This window comes from Anarrhichthys ocellatus, unplaced genomic scaffold (assembly GCF_004355925.1).
Source record: "Anarrhichthys ocellatus isolate YVR2014 unplaced genomic scaffold, GSC_Weel_1.0 scaffold31, whole genome shotgun sequence".
Classification (NCBI taxonomy): Eukaryota; Metazoa; Chordata; class Actinopteri; order Perciformes; family Anarhichadidae; genus Anarrhichthys; species Anarrhichthys ocellatus.
In genome coordinates this window covers 1,963,504-1,982,068 of record NW_022280061.1, presented here as the reverse complement: position 1 = coordinate 1,982,068, position 18,565 = coordinate 1,963,504, and the positions used below count along the sequence as shown (strand labels likewise).

Here is an 18,565-nt window from a genome sequence, read left to right as displayed (position 1 = left end):
CCCCCCCCCCCCTTCCACCTATAACTTCCTGAGGAAGCTGTCACCTCATTGGTTCCTTCCTGAATGATCCCCATATTATTACTGCAGGGACATCACAATGATCTTTATCCAAAATTAGCTGCCGTTTTTTTGTTATTATTATTGGAATATCTGGCGTAGAGGAAGAAGAATATTTGGGAGTATTTTACTCTCACGCTGCAAGACTGATTTCTTGTTTTCGTTTTTTTCTCTCCTCGTCTCTTAAGGCTAACATAAGCAAAGTGTGGTCCTGAGTAAATGTAACGCTGCTGTTTACTCCTACTGTAATACAAACCAACGCAAAGCAGAACTGTGACAAACTGTGCGAGTGTGTGCGCACATCCTTTTTGAGGGATGTCATCTGGACTCCTATGCACCTCACTGTTTATATCAGACTCCATTAGGGACCATATGTCCATGTCTAGTTATTATACAAAGGCATACGCAGAGAGAGTGGGGGATCAGATTTAATGAATTAGAGTGTCCTCTCTGTCGCTGATGCATTTTTCCCTCTTTTCCAGCTCAATAGCTCTTTATCCATCTAAATAAAAAAAACTCATGCAGATTTCCATCCTCTAATATCCTCAGGAGTGCATCTATTTAGTCTCCTTCATCCTCCCTCCCTCCTTCAGGCTGTCTGTGAAGTGAGGGGGTGGAGTGAGGTGACAGAGGGCAGATGTTTCCTCCCCGGCTTTGAAGACGCTTGTAAGGATGGAGGGGAGGAATAGTGCAGGGTAAAGCGTGTTTCTCCGTGGAGGTTGGGCGTTTCACGAGGGAGGCCACAATCACAAACAGCAGATACAGGCTCCGTCCTGGCAGCAGCTTTGGAAATGGTAGCTCTCTTTCCAACCTTGGGCTGCAGCCACAAACCCTATAAGTCAAGCTAACACCTCATTTAGTCGAAGCGGCTTTAAATTGTCTCTGTCGTCGACACAGCCGTCGTTGCATCATCTTGCAACTGATCAAACTGAACTTTGCCTGTTCAAGAGGAGTTTACAGTCCATATTTACTCAGAGAGCTGCAATGTTCAGCCAAGTGCTTTTGCTTTTTTTTTGTAATTTAGGGATTTGGAAAACAAAAGCTTGACTGTGCACTGCATCTGTTCCTCCAGTTGTTAAGGGTGTGAAGGCTCAAATTGCTCTTCACCTGAAGGCAATGGGTGTGTGCCTTAAAGCTACATATTGCCACCATGCGGTTAAAGAATTGTAAGTCGCTTTGGATAAAAGCGTCTGCTAAATGACTGTAATGTAATGTAATGTAAATTACTTTATGAAGCAATGCTCAGATTAGACACCACTCATATACTCCATCAGATATAAAGACATTAACATGGCAAAATTACAACAACTTTTATACAAAATGGGAGTCTGTGTTGGGAGGCTGTGTTGCTGGATTTTGGAAAAAAAATGTCAAGGCCCTCTCCTTGAATGTTTCAAAATAAATGAACACTAGTACCACACATTTTAAGCCCCACATGTTAGAAAATAATTGCTGAAAAAGACTGAATTACGTAGTAGTTAATTGAGAAGTCAGACTGGGGGTTTTTTATTCACCATTTTTGTGTTTCGGATATTTTGGTCAGGCCTTAAATAATGGCTTGATGATACACTGGTGCCATCCTTAGCATTACCACTCCCTAGTGTAAAAACTATACTTTCTTTACCTGCCGTCACTTTGCCGGCCCTTTCTGGGCTTAAGTCTCTCCAGAGGGAGCTGTGTGAAGTCAGCGTCGACTGGGGCTGAAGGCTAAAGTCTGAACATTTTGAATTAAAAAAAAAACTGTGTTTTTAAAATATTTGAACACTGCACCTTCAAAGTTTGTACCGTTCCTTTATAGACGGTTAGATAATTGCATTTGTCATTATATTAATATTTTACCAAAATCTGAGTATAACAAAAAGCTGAAATGGAGTTACAAGGCTCTTGACCAGTGAATGTTGAGATTAGTGTTTTGTCCGTTAACGGACGCTCAGCCACCGAGGTCTCCTCAGCAAACACATCTATAAACACAATGTGAATTTCAGAGCTGAATTTAATAACCAGTTACATTGATTGAGTATTTGCATTTTGCAAACCAACACACACCTTTTCAGACAAACATTTTATAAAGCATAATTTTTCATTGAAATGAATGAAACTTCATTCGGTCTTTATTTTTTTGAATTTAATCGCATAATAAGAGCTTTTATATTAGATTTTCTTTGTTTCGTCGTTCCCTCAATTTTGGAAGTGCAAAGGTGCCGACTTAGCAGATGACATGAAGGGAGGCAGGCAGGATGCAGAGGCATTCCACCAGTAGAAACTCCCACACACACACTACGCTGTGACGTAAGTCCACACTGAGTTCCAGAGAAAAGCTATCAGAGGGGAGATGTGCAGCTAGAGCAACAATAATATAAAAGTACAAACTTAACCCCACATTAACAGCACCAAGACTTTAAACAGCATTGATATATTTCACTTTCATACATCAAAATATATGGATCTGTTAAATGTAAAGTTCTCTGTTTTGTCATTATTAGCTGTTAAACTGTGTTGATGGCAACGACCACAACTTGCAGGAGTTGAAAGTGCGGCATAGATGGTTTGTCAATCAGACAAGACCACATTGGATTAAGCTGTAAAAAGAAGCAAAAAGAGAAAGGACACACAATTAGAAAGGAAAATAAAGAGTAGAGAGTCAGATTTTGATGGACGTTAAATTGCCTCAACCCAAACACCAGCTCACCTTTTATGATGACTTTGGCCAGTGCCTCACTAGAGCCGATGTGGTTGGTGGCCACACACTTGTACGTCCCGCTGTCGCTCAGTTTAACGTGGCCGATGAGCAGCGTTCCATCCCTTGTGGCTCCTGGAGGCAGACTCGCCCTGTCCCCCCGGCTCCACTCGAACCGAATGGGATGAGAGCCGTGAGCGAGGCACTGAACGCGCAGCGCATCTCCGGGCTGGAGCCTCACCTGGTCAGGCAGGCAGGTGGCGTACGGAGGACCTGCATGAAGGAGAAAACATTACTTTCATCATGAGCAGTGACAATCTTCACGTGCAGTATCTGTGTCTTTATTATCTGCATCGTCAACTCACTCTCCACCTCCATCTGCGTGTACGCTTCACTGTAGCCATGTATGTTGGTCGCATTACAGATGTATTGTCCTGAATCTTGGCGCCCCACGCTGGTCAGTGTCAAAACTCCACCAGCCATTGTGTGTTTCCAAGGCAGCGGTGCTCGCAGCTTGGACCAGGTGATGACGGGAGGAGGGGAACCTGAAACGAGGGAGGGAAACGGAGAGCTAAGTGAAAAATGAGAAGTGAGAGCAGCACTGAGAGATATTGACACGCACACGCATACAAACATCCTACCACTGGCCTGACACTCCATTGTGATCGTATGTGCCTCCACCACTGTCATTTCTGTAGCGCCCACTGAAGCCACCGGTGCTCCCGGCTGCCCCTCAACGATGATCTCAACTTTGACCTCGGCCACCCCCTCGATGTTTTCAGCCCGGCAAATGTAAACTCCTGAGTCCTCTGGATGCACTACAGGCCACTGAGAAAAGAGTTGGCCATTATGTTCTTTTTGTTATCTTAAATTGTGGAAATAAGGATTACTCGTGCATGTGTTCATATTTCACCTGTATGGTGTTGACATCATTTGTGTCCTTGGTAACCAGCTGCAGGGTGGAGCCTTGGCGTTTCCAGTTCAGCTTGGGCCGTGGCCTGCCTGTGGCCCGACACTCCACTGAGACAGGGTGACCCATCCTGACTCGCAGGGGCCCTGTGGGTGTCAGCCGCACTTTAGGAGCATCTGACAAAGGACACACAGACACGAGTGACGTAGTAAACAAGCAATAACCGACTTTGTGAACACAATACTTTTATATAATGGCAAACCTGTTAGCAAACAGTTGTTCATTTACACATTCAGCAGATCTGTTTTGACCTCATTCTGACTGTCACTATGATGAATGAATTATAGAGCAACACGCAGCGTCAGCAGCAGGTCTTTCTTGGTATCCACTTTTAATCTGTGACAATGAATGCACTTCTCACTCCCAAGAAGGTAGACAGTCCGGAGAAAGCGTTACGTCACTTCCGACTATAGGGAACCCTGCTCACAGGTTCATAAACAGCTGGGACTGCTGGGAATGCTGGCAGCAGCATCAGTGGAGATTCCATTTGCGCCTGCCGAGGGCGTGTCCCATACAGCGATGGTTCAACTCCTTTCATCTCAATCCAGAAAAGGACAGGAGGATGAGGCTGCTTTTGACATTCCTGCATGTTGGCCTTGCTCCCCTTGAGGATTGTCCTTCTCAGGAGAACCACACTGGGGGACCTCTCTCATAGGAGTTTAATAGTCACAACAGATGCATAACTGCCGTCTGGGAGAGCAGGACAGTGTGGGGGCCATGTGTCGACCCTCTTTGTCATCAGAACATATAGATGCGCTTGAACATGTTTTTGAACTGAGGTTAAAAACCGCAGTTAAATTCATAACTTGTGTCACAGAGCAACTTTAATATTTATGTGGAGTCGTGTTTCTGCCCACCTGGCAAACGTTAAGTCCAATATTCACTCACTTTTAGCTGTTTTAGGTTTGTATCAAATCAAAGCTCAATGCTCCACTATGTTCACCAGCTATTGTCGCTCACTGTGTCTGAGTGCCATTTGGTCCTGAGTAAAAGTACGTGCTGAACTAAATATTGAACAGAAGCTCACGTTTGACGTTCAGCGCAGCCGTGGCAGTGCTGTGGCCTGCAGAGTTGGTTGCCACGCAGCGGTACTGGCCCTGGTTTGCAGGTACAGCGTTAGCAACCGTCAGCACAGAGCCATCAGGGCCAGTCTTAACATTATCTAGAAGGAAAAAAAGGAGAATGCAGTGAAACGTCACAGATGTTGATGTTGTGTGAACAAGGCTTACATGTTGTTAGTCCTGACCTGGTAATGCTTGGTTATTGCCTTTCTTCCACACCACTTGGATTGGCTGTGCACCTCTCCGCACCTGGCATCTAAAGCTGGCAGACTCCCCTTGGCGCACAGTAGCAGCCTGGGGCTCCACTGAGACTTCAGGAGCCTGACCAGCAACTGCACAAAAAGAGATAACTAGTGACACACACACACACACACACACACACACACACACATGCAATGCAACTTTGTGAACCTTTAGACGAGTCTGGGTAAAATACAGTGTAAACACACACCACCCCAAAGCAAACATGCTGAGCAAATACACAGATTGAACAGAAGTGCTATTGATGACAAAGCAACAAAAAAAAGGCACATCAATTAAATGAAAGTCTCTCAAAGACATTGTGTCAGAGAGGAATATTCATTTATTTTTACTTTGCTAAAAAGATCTGTATTACTATATTAAAGGGTTAATGTACCCAAATTACAAAACAAAATGGCAGCTATGCACTTCAATTTACTTTGATTTGCCCAAATGTTGAGATTTTGAACTTTGTTTTGATGCTCACAGCATGGAGAAATCACCATTACTCTGGATAACCAACAGAATATGCTTTCAACGGCTTCCGAAGGGACTATTTCTTAAATTGAAAGTTAGACAGTTAGATTTGGGATCCAAAGTAATCGGGACACCGTTTCCAAAAGGACAATGCTGTTGAAGTTTATACATATATTATTTTATATTGCTGTGTGAGCAGCAGTTCGTGTGACCATTTAAAAGTACGAGAAAAAAGATATACATCTCTACAAGCGTCAAGCTAATTAGCAGAAAAGCTGCAATTCTATTCAAAGTGAATCCGATTTATTACCTGAACACAACAGAGAAAACAGGATCAGAACCCCGGGTGAGAAATCCATGATGAACGGAGAACAGTCCCACTTCGTCCCCTGTGAAGAATCTCTCTTTCACTGTTTCTCTGTCTCTTTTTCATACAGTCACTTTCAACCTTTAACCCCTAACTTACCCTTTGCCCCTTCTCCTATTCAAATACTGTCGACCTGTTCTGCTTCACTGCCGTAATCTTACTTTGCGATCTAATTTTGTTCTCATTGTTTGATTCCAAAATCCAGTGACATTGCTGTTAACCTGCTTACAAATAACTCATGTTAGTGGTATTGCATGGACAGAAGTTGAAGGACTTATTCTGCTGATGAAAGCTACAAAAGCTGGACACTAATTGTTAAACAACAGTACACGGAGACATCGATTTCATCACTTTAGTCTTCAGAGTATTATTCTGCTTTCCAAGAAGATGATTTCTCTCCAGTGAGACACTCCATGTATCTGTCGTGTATTGACCAGTGAGCCAACAGTGATAAGTAGCTGATGAGATACAATTCAAAGGACTCAAAGTACAACTGTCCTGTTTTTTGTTACTGAATTTGGGATATTTGTGAGTAACCTCAAGCAAAGCTGGAGAATAATCAGATAAAATGAAAAAACATCCGGAAATATGTAGAGAACTAAAGTAACACGCCAAAGAACCATCGGATATGACTGAAGAGAGCAAGGTCAGTATCATTTCTACTCAGTTTGTTTCAATAGGATTATTAGCCCTTATATGTAAGATTTGTAATCGTGCAGAAGATGCAATAAAAAGTAAATTTAAGTAATTCAATCTGTTAAAGTAATGGAGTGAAGTGTAGTCTTAACTAATTAAATAATGGGCAACTAAGACTCATGATAAGGTAATAATTACGATATCATCCTATATGGACCTTGCATCCCGTCATCATGTCTGTTTATCAGGTCTCAAGATTTGTTGACATCCACCATCGAAGATGAACTCGGGCCAAAAAAAAGTCATAGACGGGAAAACAAGGCAGGTTTGGCAGCAAAAGCAGTTGCTTCAGAATATCCAGAGGCTTCTTATATGCAGCGTCACTGTTCAACACTAGAGGGCACAGACAAATAAAACACACATGGTCTCATTGGTACAGTGTGATGGGAAACTTAACACAACTGAGCAAAGCACACAGAACCTGATCTCCTGGGCTGAAGCCTCTTTGGTTCAAAAGTACTTAAGAAACATAATTACCTGTTAAAGCAATAATGTATTTAAATTCCAACATGGCAACAAACTCAAACCAGTTCTCGTCTGAAGCAAAGAAAAATTTAATAAGTGACAATGTTTTTATTCATTTTTGGTCATTTCTGCCATTTATGTTTCTGTTGTACTCTACCAATGCATTTTCTTAGTGACATTTTTCTTAAAAAACTTCAAAGGAAAAAATACATCATAAAATTGTCAACATCTAAAAATGACTTCATGCTTTCTTTTTGTCTTTTTTTTTGTCTTATTTTAAATTCTTTGAAATAAAACGATGAATGTGGTTCAAGGCGACACACACAGGCCCCGAACCTTCATACAGTTTATGATTCACTGAAGGTGAAGTAGTACATTAAAAAAGGTCTTTTCAGCATTTATTTATCTTTTTTAAAAAATAACAGAAGAAAAATGGTGTGAGTAATAGTAAAACGAAAAAAGAAAGAAAAAAGAGGTGTCAACACATTCGTAAAAGTGGAAGGATTAAAAAAAAAGAACTTTGAGAGATGTTAGAAAACGATCAGCATCACAAAGCAAAACAGAACAGTCGCAGAGTTTTGGTAATGGTCTGTTCGTGGCTTGGCTGGACGTCAACCTACAGTCTGGGTGGTGTTAGTCTGAGGAGCAGGATGGGGGGGAGGGGGGGGGGGGGGGGGCGGGGGGGGGGGGGGCATCAGCTGGAGGTGACGTAGTGTTTGCTCCCTGGTGCTCTGGGTGGGGAGAGATGGGAAGAGGAATCACCGCTGTGGTGCCAGCCGTCGTCACCCTAACCAAGAAACAGACATTCAGAGCAGGATGTAAACGAACAACACACACACACACACACACACACACCCACCCGTAGATCCACCGACACTGTTAACTCATCACTCTGTGAAGTTCAATCACGTTCAGACGTCATCTTGTTACAGACGTTCGTCATTTCAGCGTGAATGTTTCCTTTAAATGCATAAAAAACAATCCAGTGTCCCGTTTCAGTCGGCGATGTCGTCACATGCAGAGGGCCCGCATCGATAGGGTCCACAAAATGTGTCACACCACACCACGTGCTAACACGGGGAAAGGCTGTTACCATGACTCCTCAGTTGGAGAGTGTGTAACTATAGCAACAGTGGTGTAACCATGGCTACTCACACGGACACAGAGAGGAGGGAAGAAGAGTTACTCCGGGCAAGTCCTCACAACCTCCCGTCAGGAGTGTAACACTGGGCCGGGTATCCTCCTGTCGGCACACAGTCGACACACATTTTAATACTTCTGTCCTGAGTCAGAGGTGAGCTAGGTGCTCTGCTCACGGAGGGCCACGCATTTCATTTTCAAATATACACCCAGTGGTCGTCCCCGTAACAATACACCTGATATGGAGAGAGCAGTGAGGGCTGAATCCTAGGCTACGTCCATGTGTTGCTACGTTTACGCCGAGCGTCCACACGGCGCCGGAGTTTTAGAGCACCGAAAACGGAGGAGTTTGAAAACGCCGGGGTTGCGTCTTCGTGTAGACGGTCGAAAACGGAGGAGTTTGAAAACGATGACGCCCACACCCGCGTTCGCTCCTTGATTGGTTCTTAGCAGTCACGACGTGTCCTTCCCTGATTCGTCACGCCCCTATCAGGTGACCATTTCCCGGAAGCTCACAAACAACAACAGCCTTGATTATCGATCGACCACCAGGTTAATTCAACATGGACGACTGATGACAGGCGTGGCTGACCTTGTTGTCTTTACTAGCAGCTGTTGTTCAGTTAAAGTCTGCTTTTCTGCGGAGGAAGCAGCTGTTAATGGAGCAATTAGCGAGCGGCGTGACCAGCGGCGTTATCACACCTACGGAGCGGCCGTCTGAAGTCACGGTTAGCGGCTTTGAGGAGAACGGACACAAAACGAAAGACTTTCCTTTTCTTATTAATGCTAATTTTGTTCTGCACAACTATTGTGAAGTCCAGACACATAAACTATAAAGGGACTAAACATGGATTGCTCTCCAGTACGACAGAGACTTCAGCCACCAGCAGAGCTACGAGTGAGAACAGACAACAACGAAACCGAGAGGGAACGAGTGAGAGGCGTGTGTTGACCACATTTATGGACCAATAATCTAGTAAACCTTTACGTGTAAGTGTTGATTTTAAAGTAAATTTGATGTGAGAGAGAGAGGTGAAGCGGCGCTGTAACTATGTCTGAAAAATAAAACTTCTGAAACTTTCCACAAAATGTGTCTGTTTGAGTTCATAAAGGAAGATCTTAATCAAACACGACCTTTCATTATTAAAGACTACTTTATTACTCTGTCGTATTTCTTTTAACTAAGCAACCAATCTACTTCCTGTTTGCACCGGCACCCTCCCGCATGTGCAGTGTACGTGAAGAGTCACGTGATATTCGTTTTCAGGTGTTTTAGTCTGGAGGGAGATCATCTCGAAAACGATGCTGAAGCGCCGTGTGGACGGAGTATTAGTGTGGATGTAGCCTTGTTTTGATCAGATTTCACTAAGTCGTACTGATCGAAATGAAGTCGAAATGATCTCATCCGCAACCTTCTTACGTCTAAGATTATAACAGATACGTTAGAGTTATCCATAACGTTACTTTCTCCTTGTTTTAATCCCGTGACGGGAATCGGAGGTATGTTCGTTGTGTACCTGAGTTTGGCGTGGCGGGGGAGTTGGCTTGGCTTGCCTGTGAAGATACACTGGCAGCGTCCACAGCTGTCTTCACAGCATACCGGTTAGCTTCCTCCTGCAATTTTGCAACGTTCCTTTTATACCGAATCCTCTTGTTTCCAAACCAGTTCGCCACCTGAGAGTTACAGAGGGGAGAAACAAAGTCAAAACCACACCAAACGTTGTCGTCCCCCCCCCCCCCCCCCGAGTGTGTCTTTGACGGCCTGACCTGAGAAACAGTGATGGAACACTTCCTGGCCAGGTCCTCCTTGGCCTCCTCGCTGGGGTAGGGGTTTGCCAGATGAGAGTAAAAATATGTATTCAAAACCTCTGCTGCCTGCTTGCTGAAGTTTCTTCGTTTCCGCCTGCCAGAAAAAGTGCAATTGCAACGATTAACAGTCAGCGGACGCTCATCGTTTACGATGTTGTGAGTACACTGTCACACACACACTGGAAAGTTGAGAAGAGGCGGGAAAACAAACAAATAAAAGCGCAAAAAAAAAAAAACCCACCTGGCATCCAGGAACCTGGAGCGCAGGATCATGACAGCTTCACATGTGCTCTGCTTTAACTGCATCTGGATAGTGCTGAACTTGCGGTGGATGATTCCCACCATTCGCTCTATCTCTTTGGGTGAGATGGGCCGCGTACGCGACTGCTCCCTCAGCAGGTTCATCACGTGGTCGGTGAACTCATTGCATGCCTGCATGGGAGTGGGGGGAGAGAGACAAATAAAGAATCCAACAAACTCAAACATTAGATGTTGTTTTCACTGCACTTCATTTCAAAAACCCTGGTGGGATCTACAGTCATGTGACACGTGTCATGATGAAAAGTACCACACCTGTTGGTATTTCTCCAGCTCAGCATGGTACATCCGTCGTATCTGAGCGAGCTTCTCTTTGTACTCGCTGTGGTCTACGCTCCCCCCCTCGCTGGGCGACCCTCCGGCTGCAGCGGCGACCACGGCCGCCGCTGCAGACGCCCCGGCCCTCTCCGGACCCGCGACCCCCTCTGCTAACAGCATGTTGTCCAGTCGCATGATCTGAGGGTCGGGGCCGTCTTCTTCTTGGATGCCTCGGATGCTCAGGGCTGTGTGTGTGTGTGTGTGTGGGGGAAATAGAGACACAAACACATCAGATGTGATTTCTATTTACAATACTCCCCAACTGCCATTTGTGAATCCTGCTCATGCAACACTGACATGTTCATTCACAATTCCTGGCGCAGGCAAGTAGAACTAGAAAAACAGGATTCAGTCATGAGTTAGAATAACTGCACGAGTAGTAGACTCAGTCAACACTTTAAGCTGCTTCCTAACATCGTTTCCTTCTGATCTGCTTCCCCTGTCGTCACATTTACATTTCTTGATATTTGATATTTGACCGTTTTTAATTATTTGATTGAATAATTGTTGCATTACGATCTGAAGCGCAGACGTTGTCGTGCTGCGAGCCCAATCTGTGATAAAGAGAAGAATTATAGGAAACATGTTGAAAATATTCAAATGAAAAACACCAAATTGTGTGTAACTCGATAGGGTTTGTGTCTTCCAGCACAGTCAGGTTTCCCTTCACAGCCAGCAGAGAGCACTATCTCACAATATAAGACCCACAACAAACATATGTCCACACTATAGACACACTCTTTCTGCTCCATCAGTAGAATGTCCTCAAACAAAAAGCTGCAAACTCCTTCTCCTCAGAAATATCAAGAATGATCTGCTGGGTGCTGAAGAAACAAGCCGATGTTTTAAATCTCCTCTGTCCTCGAGCCCTGGTTTGGCCCAGTCTCTAAGTAGACGGTGGTAATGAAAGTGAAACATTACAATAGCTTTAAAGTAATATGTTTTCTCACATCAAATCAAATATACAGCCCAAACGGCCCAGTTGAACTTCAGAAAACTTCAGAGAAACCATGATTTAATAGCCCGGAAAGAGCTGACACAATATAACACCGGACGACAGAGGAAACCTCAGTCGTAGCTTTGTTAGTGAGAGGCGGCGAGGAGATCAAGTGTCTGGGGCTAACTGGAGAGAGAGAGAGAGCGAGAGAAGAGGAGGAGGAGGAGGCAGGGGAAGGGAGACACAGACAACAAAAAACACTGCCAGGAGGGAGGTTTACATAAAGAAATACTGGCTGTTGCTATGGTAGTGATGCCAGCTTTCCTTGGCATCCTCATGCCCAAAGAAAAACAGCCACACACACACACACACACACACACACACACACTCACAGCTGTTAATTAACGCCAGCTCTTAAGGAGCGACTAAAGACCCAGTGAAAAATTAAGGCTCATTTGAGAGGTCGTTAATTTGCACAGCTATGCAAATTAGGTGGCAATTACAAGGTAGTTCCAGAGATCACATTCATAATCCCGCAACGAGGGCAATGACAGCCTCCGCATCTGGCAAACAGCATCCACACACACAGACACACACACACACACACACACACACACACACACACACACACATCTAAAGACACTAACAATCGGTGATGGCCTCCAATTATTTCAGACACACTAGCAATTTCCAAAACCATGTTACAGTACAGTAATATAGTTTAATATGTGAAATATGTCTGTAATATTACAACCAAATATGAGCATACTGCACCTAACATACTAATGTGCCAGATTAACCAGATTACAATATAATCCCACTGCTCTCAAAGTCCTGCGTGCTCTTGTAGCCCGAGTGAGTGTCTTCATTGGCTACAGATCACAGGCTGTATGGATGTCCAAAGAGGGATGGTTGCCAGTTTACAGAGGAGCACTTCTCATCATCTGAATCCTGCATTTATACGTCCAACCTCCCAACCGCTCCACTCTACTTGTGTAAAGTGGAACATCAGAGAGAAATGTTCCTTTATTGGAACAGTGAAATATACATTTAGTTTATTCGGTGTACCAAGCGATGTTTCGTAGAGATGCGTTTCTTTTAAATCAGAGTAGAGGACAGAGGAAATGTTTATTACTTATTCATAATACTCTGGTTTTTACTCTGTCTCTTGTGTGCATTGTCCACTATGCTGCTGTAATCCTGTAAATGTCCCCGCTGCGGGACTAATAAAGGATTATCTTATCTTATCTTAAATATTGGAAAACGCCGCCGCTCAGTACAATGCAATAAAATTCAACAGCAAACTACAGCCAACAAAAATGACCATTTAGTTTAATCAGCAACTCTCTGAAACGGTTTTAACAAAAACTGCATATTATAACGTGCATTTATTACAGGACCACTGTGTTAGAATGAACTGAGTGTATAAGAAAAGAGTTAACGCGGTAAAGACAGCGGCAGAAAGACAAAGACACGGGTATTGAAATGGTGCCGGGGTCCCATTACTGTTAATTACATATTAATTAGTCCAGAGTGTGGCCCAGCCTTCCAGATTGCCCGTTGACTCTGTCGTGTGTACAAACACTAACACACACACACACACACACACACACACACACACAGTAGACGGGATAAACAGATGAGCGGCGGCCCATGACGCTTCGAGGAACAGCGCGAGTAAATCCAGCTTTGTGAGCCCAGTCGGGGCCGTGGGTGGCAAACTGTCCCCCACTGAGAATCTGTTTGTAGTGAAGGCTGACAGGACTCCGGGGTCTGGAGATTATCAACTGTCTGCCATACCATGAAACACAACCATTACTGCCTCTCCCTACAACCCATCCATCAATCTGTCCCTCCCTCGCTCTTGTCAGTTCTTTTCTGTTTTCTTTACTTTGCCTTGGTCCTATTTTGTGCGCTGTAATCCTCTCAAAAATTCCCAGAAAAAAACAGGGTGGCTAAAAAAAAAAATAAGAGTCGTATTGGGAATAGTATGAAAGAAGGAGGGGGAAAAAGAGACACATAGGACAACGGAGACGTGAGCAGACGTACCCGAAGGAGGACGCAGGGAACATGTCGCTGTCATGTGAGGAGTTATTTTTAATGGTTCTAACTCGGGATGGAGAGGAACGAAACACTGACAGCAGAAATAGGGAGGCAGCCCGGTTCGAGACAAAGAGAGGGAGGAGTAATATATTCTAAACTTCCAGAATAATCTAGATATGGAGACTGCCGGGAAGCCCAGAAAACCACTTAGAGATCAATTGTGTGTATCAGAGCTGTGTTTCCACAACATCAGTTACTGAGCATATCAGTGTGAAGAAGCAACAACACACTGATGGAAAGCGGGGACTCTCTGTCCCTTTGTAGGTATCGTGATACGGATCAAGGGTCCAAAACACATTTGGACATTCATACCAGATTATTGCTTTAGGCTACATATGGGTCATCCCCATACACAATCACACAGGCCTGGGCTCTGAACTACATGTATGATAGCTTTATGGAAGTGCGTGTGTCAATGGCAAGCTTTGTTTGATATTTCATGGTTATTAAAAGCGGTCAAGGATGTTGATTTCCGTGTAAAATGGTGCATATGATGATGTGGCCAGGTAATAAGACTCCTTCACCAGAAGTATTAGAAGTTGACGCAATAACAACTGTGAGGCTGTGGCATATTTAACTATTTTCATTACAGTTGTAGCGTGTACTTCCTGCTTGACTGGGACTTGGCCACAGCCAGCAGCTTAATTGAACACACCTGTGGAGGCAGAGCTGCTGGCCAGGAACGGAGGGACGGGGGGGGGGGGACTGAAGCGAGCGGACGAAAACCGCAGAGCCCAACTTTGGTGGCGGTCCAAGGAACCGGGGCCACAAGCTGTAAGCCGACTCACCCGGGAGAGCTCTTGCACGACCGGGACAAGTTGTCCAGACAAGAGTGGGAGTACGGCTCGAGTGAACGGGTGAGAAAGATCTAGTGCGGGCTCGCGACTCACGGCTGCTCTCCTATTGCCTCCAGGCGACGTCAGCGGCGCGTCAGCGGCGCGTCAGCGTAACGCAGCGGCGGAGAGGACCTCGCTAAGCTAGCGGCTAGCATACGAAGCCTGTAAGTGTGGTTTGGGGACGAGCGGCCTGTGAACCTAGTGGCCGGACAAAGAAACGCGGCGGTGGACCGCAAAGCAACTGTCGTAAAGACGAGAGGACTTCGGTTCAGCTTGTATTTATTGGACTTGTATTGATTTTTTAAAATAGTGTTTACATGTAGTCATTTTTACAGAAGGCCTTACTTTTAGCAGAAAAAAAACAAAAAAATTGTGCCGAGCAAATTCACTATTTACCTCCTGTTTGAGTAACTTTAGTTACACTTCATGGCTGTTATGGGATATTTCTGAGCCTTTTTTAATAATGTGTCTGGCAGGAACAGATTGGCTTGGGGCTGAGTGCTCCAGAGAGTACTGAGACTGAAACGTTGCTAGTTTAGAAGTTTTCATGGGATTTATTGACCCTGAAAAAGATAATAATAATGATAATACCAGATCCTCTTATCAGTTAGGAAGAGGGAGCGTTATGGCTGAGAGGCGTAGCAGTGAGCACTCGCTTAACTCAATGCATAAAACCCAGATCAGAGCATATTACCCGTGATGACCCGATGACACCGAACGCAAAGATCAGCTCTTTCTGGGTCAAAGCTGCGGTGTGAGAAATACACAACGGAGGCTGTCAGCGTGTGAAACATCTGAATGACAGCGAGCAGGTGAGACAACTACAGCAGTTGCCTTGGAAACTCTGCATCCCTCCTGCAGCCAACCTCAGGGTTCCCGTTTACACACCGAGTGAATGAAATGAGGTAATAACAAGGGCTCCGTGTCGCTCACACTTCTGTCTGCTTCGTGTCTGGAAGGAGTTCTCCGCTCTAAAGACAAAGTTGAGATGATTTTCCACCAGCTAAAACACAAACCTGGGCCCCTTTTACTGTTCAAAACGAGCTGCTGCATCAGTGGTGTGTGATGGAACGTCAGGATCGGACATTTAAGGTGTAAGATAATTGTAACGACCATCTCATTTCTCAGTGAAAAGCGTCTGTCGGTAAAAGATGCTCCACCTGTTTGGTGGTGCTTTTTAGAGGAGCGCATTCAGCAGAAGATAAGTTTTAGAAAAATGTCAACACAAGCTGAAGATAGAGGGTGTGACACACTGAGCACAAGAGGAAGAAAGTGAGACAATATATTGAGAACATGTAGCGGGTAGATGAAGGAAGGCTGGGAAATCCTGGCTGGACAATATTCTTATATCTTTCTGTCCCTGATGTGTCTGTCTCTTTATCCTTATGTTCTCAATTTGACCAAAAATGATGAATTTAAGCCTGAAGTTCAAAGTAATGGTTGTGGACTGTAGGCTTAAACCTCCGCTACAATCACGGCTGCACTGGAAGAGTAAGAAATGTGCATTCTTATCAGCATGAAAGCCTTCTCTTTACTGGCTGATGAGGAAAACAAACAAACCATAAGACCAGGAACCATATGGACAACTCACCTGTCCTTTCTTTGATCTCACACAGGACACTGAAGAGAGCGGGCTTCATTCTGTGGCAGTTTAAAGCGTGTTTCCTTTTATGGAAAGTGAAAGACACAGAGAATGTAAATTGTTACAGCCATTCTGTTGGTTAACAGGCACTGACATCCACCAACAATAGATCATGTAGACACATTGCAAGTCAGTGCTGAACAGACTGGATTCAGATGAGTGAGTGTGCAACCAGACCTGTTCAAGCCCTTGACTGAAAACAGGCCTGAGCACATAGTTGTCTAATTCACCTGGACTTACTCACCTTAGTGAAGACAGACAAGAGGAGAGATTGACGGCACAATCGTGCAGAAACTCTGAGAGCTTAAAATGGAACAAGCCTGTGTCCACATAGAATAGGGATGGCACGAATATAATAGTGCAACAATCAATATTGCAATATAATGTCACACTACGGTACAATATTGATACTCTGACACCAGTTTTGTGACACTATTTCTATTACATTACTGTGGCATAAATAGTTTACTATTTGCCTGCATACATCTGATGTGAAATGTGCCGTTTGCTGGCAGTTGTTTGCCCGTTTTTGACTATTTGAATTTGTACATCCTGTCACACGTCCGTGTTGCTTATAAAACCTGACTTATCTCGACTTGTTATAACACTCTGAATGTCATACTTCAGGCAGTTCTTAAGACACGATTTGATTTCTACTTAATGAAATTTACATCACGAGATGAAGTCGAAAAAAACGAGAGTGAGAAAGACAATACATTACGTAAATAATACGTAGCATGCTGTGAATGAAGGACTTCATTTTATTTGCACATATTATGTGAATAGATCAGACTGAATATATGTGTATCGCAGTATTTCCTGTGTGTTGAGACACTATTTTGAGGAAACTACTGTGATAGCATCGTGAAATTAACACGATATTAATCAGGATACTTCCCCCCCCCCCCCATCAGTGTGTATAACAACGTTATAAATGCATCTACAATAACCAAACTGCATTCTACTGTTAAACTTAACTTGCAACCAAAGTCTCCATAATGTAGAACTGAGTTTATTTCTAATTAGTGGCAATCTAACATGATAAGATTTTGCATTATTATGAGTAACTTTGTGATTTCATGGCCCAGAGGGGAGTGCTGTGGAGCCTGTGTTGTACTGTTGATAAGACCTGTGGGGGGTGAACGGTGGTGATGCACAGCTGGAGAGGGGGCACAAGAACCCCATCAGCATTCTGCAAGTTAGGGGTGTTATTACAGTCTGTTACAATGTCTGATGTGTGTGTCTGGGTGTGTGTGTGTGTGTCTGTGTAAGCCCATGCACGTTTGAGGAGATACTGTGATGACTATTCCCCCCCCCCCTGCAGACCCAAATCCAACTCCTAAACAATATATCAGGCCTTATCTGCTCACGGCATTACCTGGCCTGGGCCTCATCCAGACTCTCATCTGTGATGACCATGATCTGCTGGAGGATGTCACCGATGTCCTGCTGCGGCTGGCCCATGTTGTGATGTTTCCTTATGTTGTCAGGATCCCCCACGTCCTCGTGAGGCAGTCCAGTTAGTCCAATATGACCCAACATCATGCGGGCCTGCTCGTCCATACCTACAGTGTGGCTCTTATTGTGGAGAGAGAGAGAGAGAGAGAGAGAGAGAGAGAGAGAGAGAGAGAGAGAGAGAGAGAGAGAGAGAGAGAGAGAGAGGGAGAGAGAGAGAGAGAGAGAGAGAGAGAGAGAGAGAGAGAGAGAGAGGAGGAGGAGGAGGATCACTACAAAAAGGGGTTTCCTTCTCCAACTTTCAGCACTTAGAAAAAACGAGAGGTTGAAAAGTTTCCCATAAAAAAAAAAAGAAAAAAGCATACAGGGCTCAAAACAGCGAGAAGTGTTGGCTCAGCTGGAGCTGCCTGCTTGTGTTGGTGTGAGTAACAAAGCAAAAGAGACAGAAGTGCAGCCGCCTTAGCTTTTACTCATCCGAAGAAAACGATACAAAACCGGGGCTCTGGAAACGGGTTCTTCTTTGGCATTGGGGGTCTGGGGGGGGGGGGGGGGCGGTTAAAAAAAAAAAAATTTCCTTCTTTCAGATCCTGTTGTTTTTATAAGTAGCCTGACGCGCTACGGACGTCTTTTCTTCCCCTGAAAAGACGACCAAGACGCTCCAGATAATTACCAAAACTGGCTTGTTACGGAGCTCATTCCCGTTTGAGAGAGGCTGGTCGGCTCTCGCGTGTTAAATAATGGTCTGATCGGTGCTATAGCTGTATCTAATGACCCGGGAGCCCCTTTGATGTCGTCGTCTCCGCCTGCTCTCCTTTTATCCATGAGTCCCGTATCCTTGCTCGGTAATTAAAAGTGAGAACCGACACGGTCACCTAAAAGACGGTCCGGGAAAGGTGTTCCCGAGGAACTTCATCTATCTGGTCCCGTCCAAGTCCCGCAAATTCAGGTTTGTAGCCTTTAGTTGTTGCTTATTGCTATTTTTCTTTCCCCGTACGGC

At 44.5% G+C, this 18,565-nt stretch overlaps 2 protein-coding genes across 5 annotated transcripts; both read right to left on the bottom strand.

Annotated features, from left to right (window-relative positions):
• Positions 1-1,697: 1,697 nt before the first annotated feature.
• On the bottom strand, positions 1,698-5,870 carry sid4 (secreted immunoglobulin domain 4). 3 transcript variants are annotated; one of them, XM_031864707.1, is made up of 8 exons: positions 5,793-5,870; positions 4,951-5,097; positions 4,732-4,866; positions 3,648-3,820; positions 3,376-3,562; positions 3,100-3,279; positions 2,747-3,007; positions 1,699-2,636 (listed from the first exon to the last, which is right to left on the bottom strand). In XM_031864707.1, the coding sequence occupies exons 1-8, from the start codon at positions 5,839-5,841 to the stop codon at positions 2,632-2,634; spliced, it is 1,137 nt and encodes a 378-aa protein (XP_031720567.1). In that variant the 5' UTR covers positions 5,842-5,870; the 3' UTR covers positions 1,699-2,631. The 3 variants fall into 3 exon arrangements, with proteins under 3 accessions (XP_031720565.1, XP_031720567.1, XP_031720566.1); XM_031864706.1 differs by having other exon boundaries at positions 1,701-2,636; positions 4,951-5,115; XM_031864705.1 differs by lacking the exon at positions 5,793-5,870 and having other exon boundaries at positions 1,698-2,636; positions 4,951-5,410.
• Positions 5,500-17,730, bottom strand: LOC116392889 (pre-B-cell leukemia transcription factor 1-like). 2 transcript variants are annotated; one of them, XM_031864709.1, is made up of 8 exons: positions 17,492-17,730; positions 16,063-16,136; positions 10,533-10,780; positions 10,201-10,391; positions 9,918-10,053; positions 9,668-9,824; positions 8,166-8,253; positions 5,500-6,878 (listed from the first exon to the last, which is right to left on the bottom strand). In XM_031864709.1, the coding sequence occupies exons 1-7, from the start codon at positions 17,674-17,676 to the stop codon at positions 8,210-8,212; spliced, it is 1,035 nt and encodes a 344-aa protein (XP_031720569.1). In that variant the 5' UTR covers positions 17,677-17,730; the 3' UTR covers positions 5,500-6,878; positions 8,166-8,209. The 2 variants fall into 2 exon arrangements, with proteins under 2 accessions (XP_031720569.1, XP_031720568.1); XM_031864708.1 differs by lacking the exon at positions 5,500-6,878 and adding an exon at positions 7,671-7,797.
• Positions 17,731-18,565: the final 835 nt, after the last annotated feature.

Coding starts and splice junctions, on each gene's coding strand:
- LOC116392889 (XM_031864709.1), bottom strand. CDS start 17,676: ATGGACGAGCAGGCCCGCATGATGTTGGGTCATATTGGACTAACTGGA. Junction 10,054..10,200: donor TCCAGGTTCCTGGATGCCAG/GTGGGTTTTTTT, acceptor TTTTTCTGGCAG/GCGGAAACGAAGAAACTTCA. Junction 9,825..9,917: donor GTTCCATCACTGTTTCTCAG/GTCAGGCCGTCA, acceptor TGTAACTCTCAG/GTGGCGAACTGGTTTGGAAA.
- sid4 (XM_031864705.1), bottom strand. CDS start 5,326: ATGTCTTTGAGAGACTTTCATTTAATTGATGTGCCTTTTTTTTGTTGC. Junction 4,867..4,950: donor CAATAACCAAGCATTACCAG/GTCAGGACTAAC, acceptor TTTTCCTTCTAG/ATAATGTTAAGACTGGCCCT. Junction 3,563..3,647: donor ATGATGTCAACACCATACAG/GTGAAATATGAA, acceptor CTCTTTTCTCAG/TGGCCTGTAGTGCATCCAGA.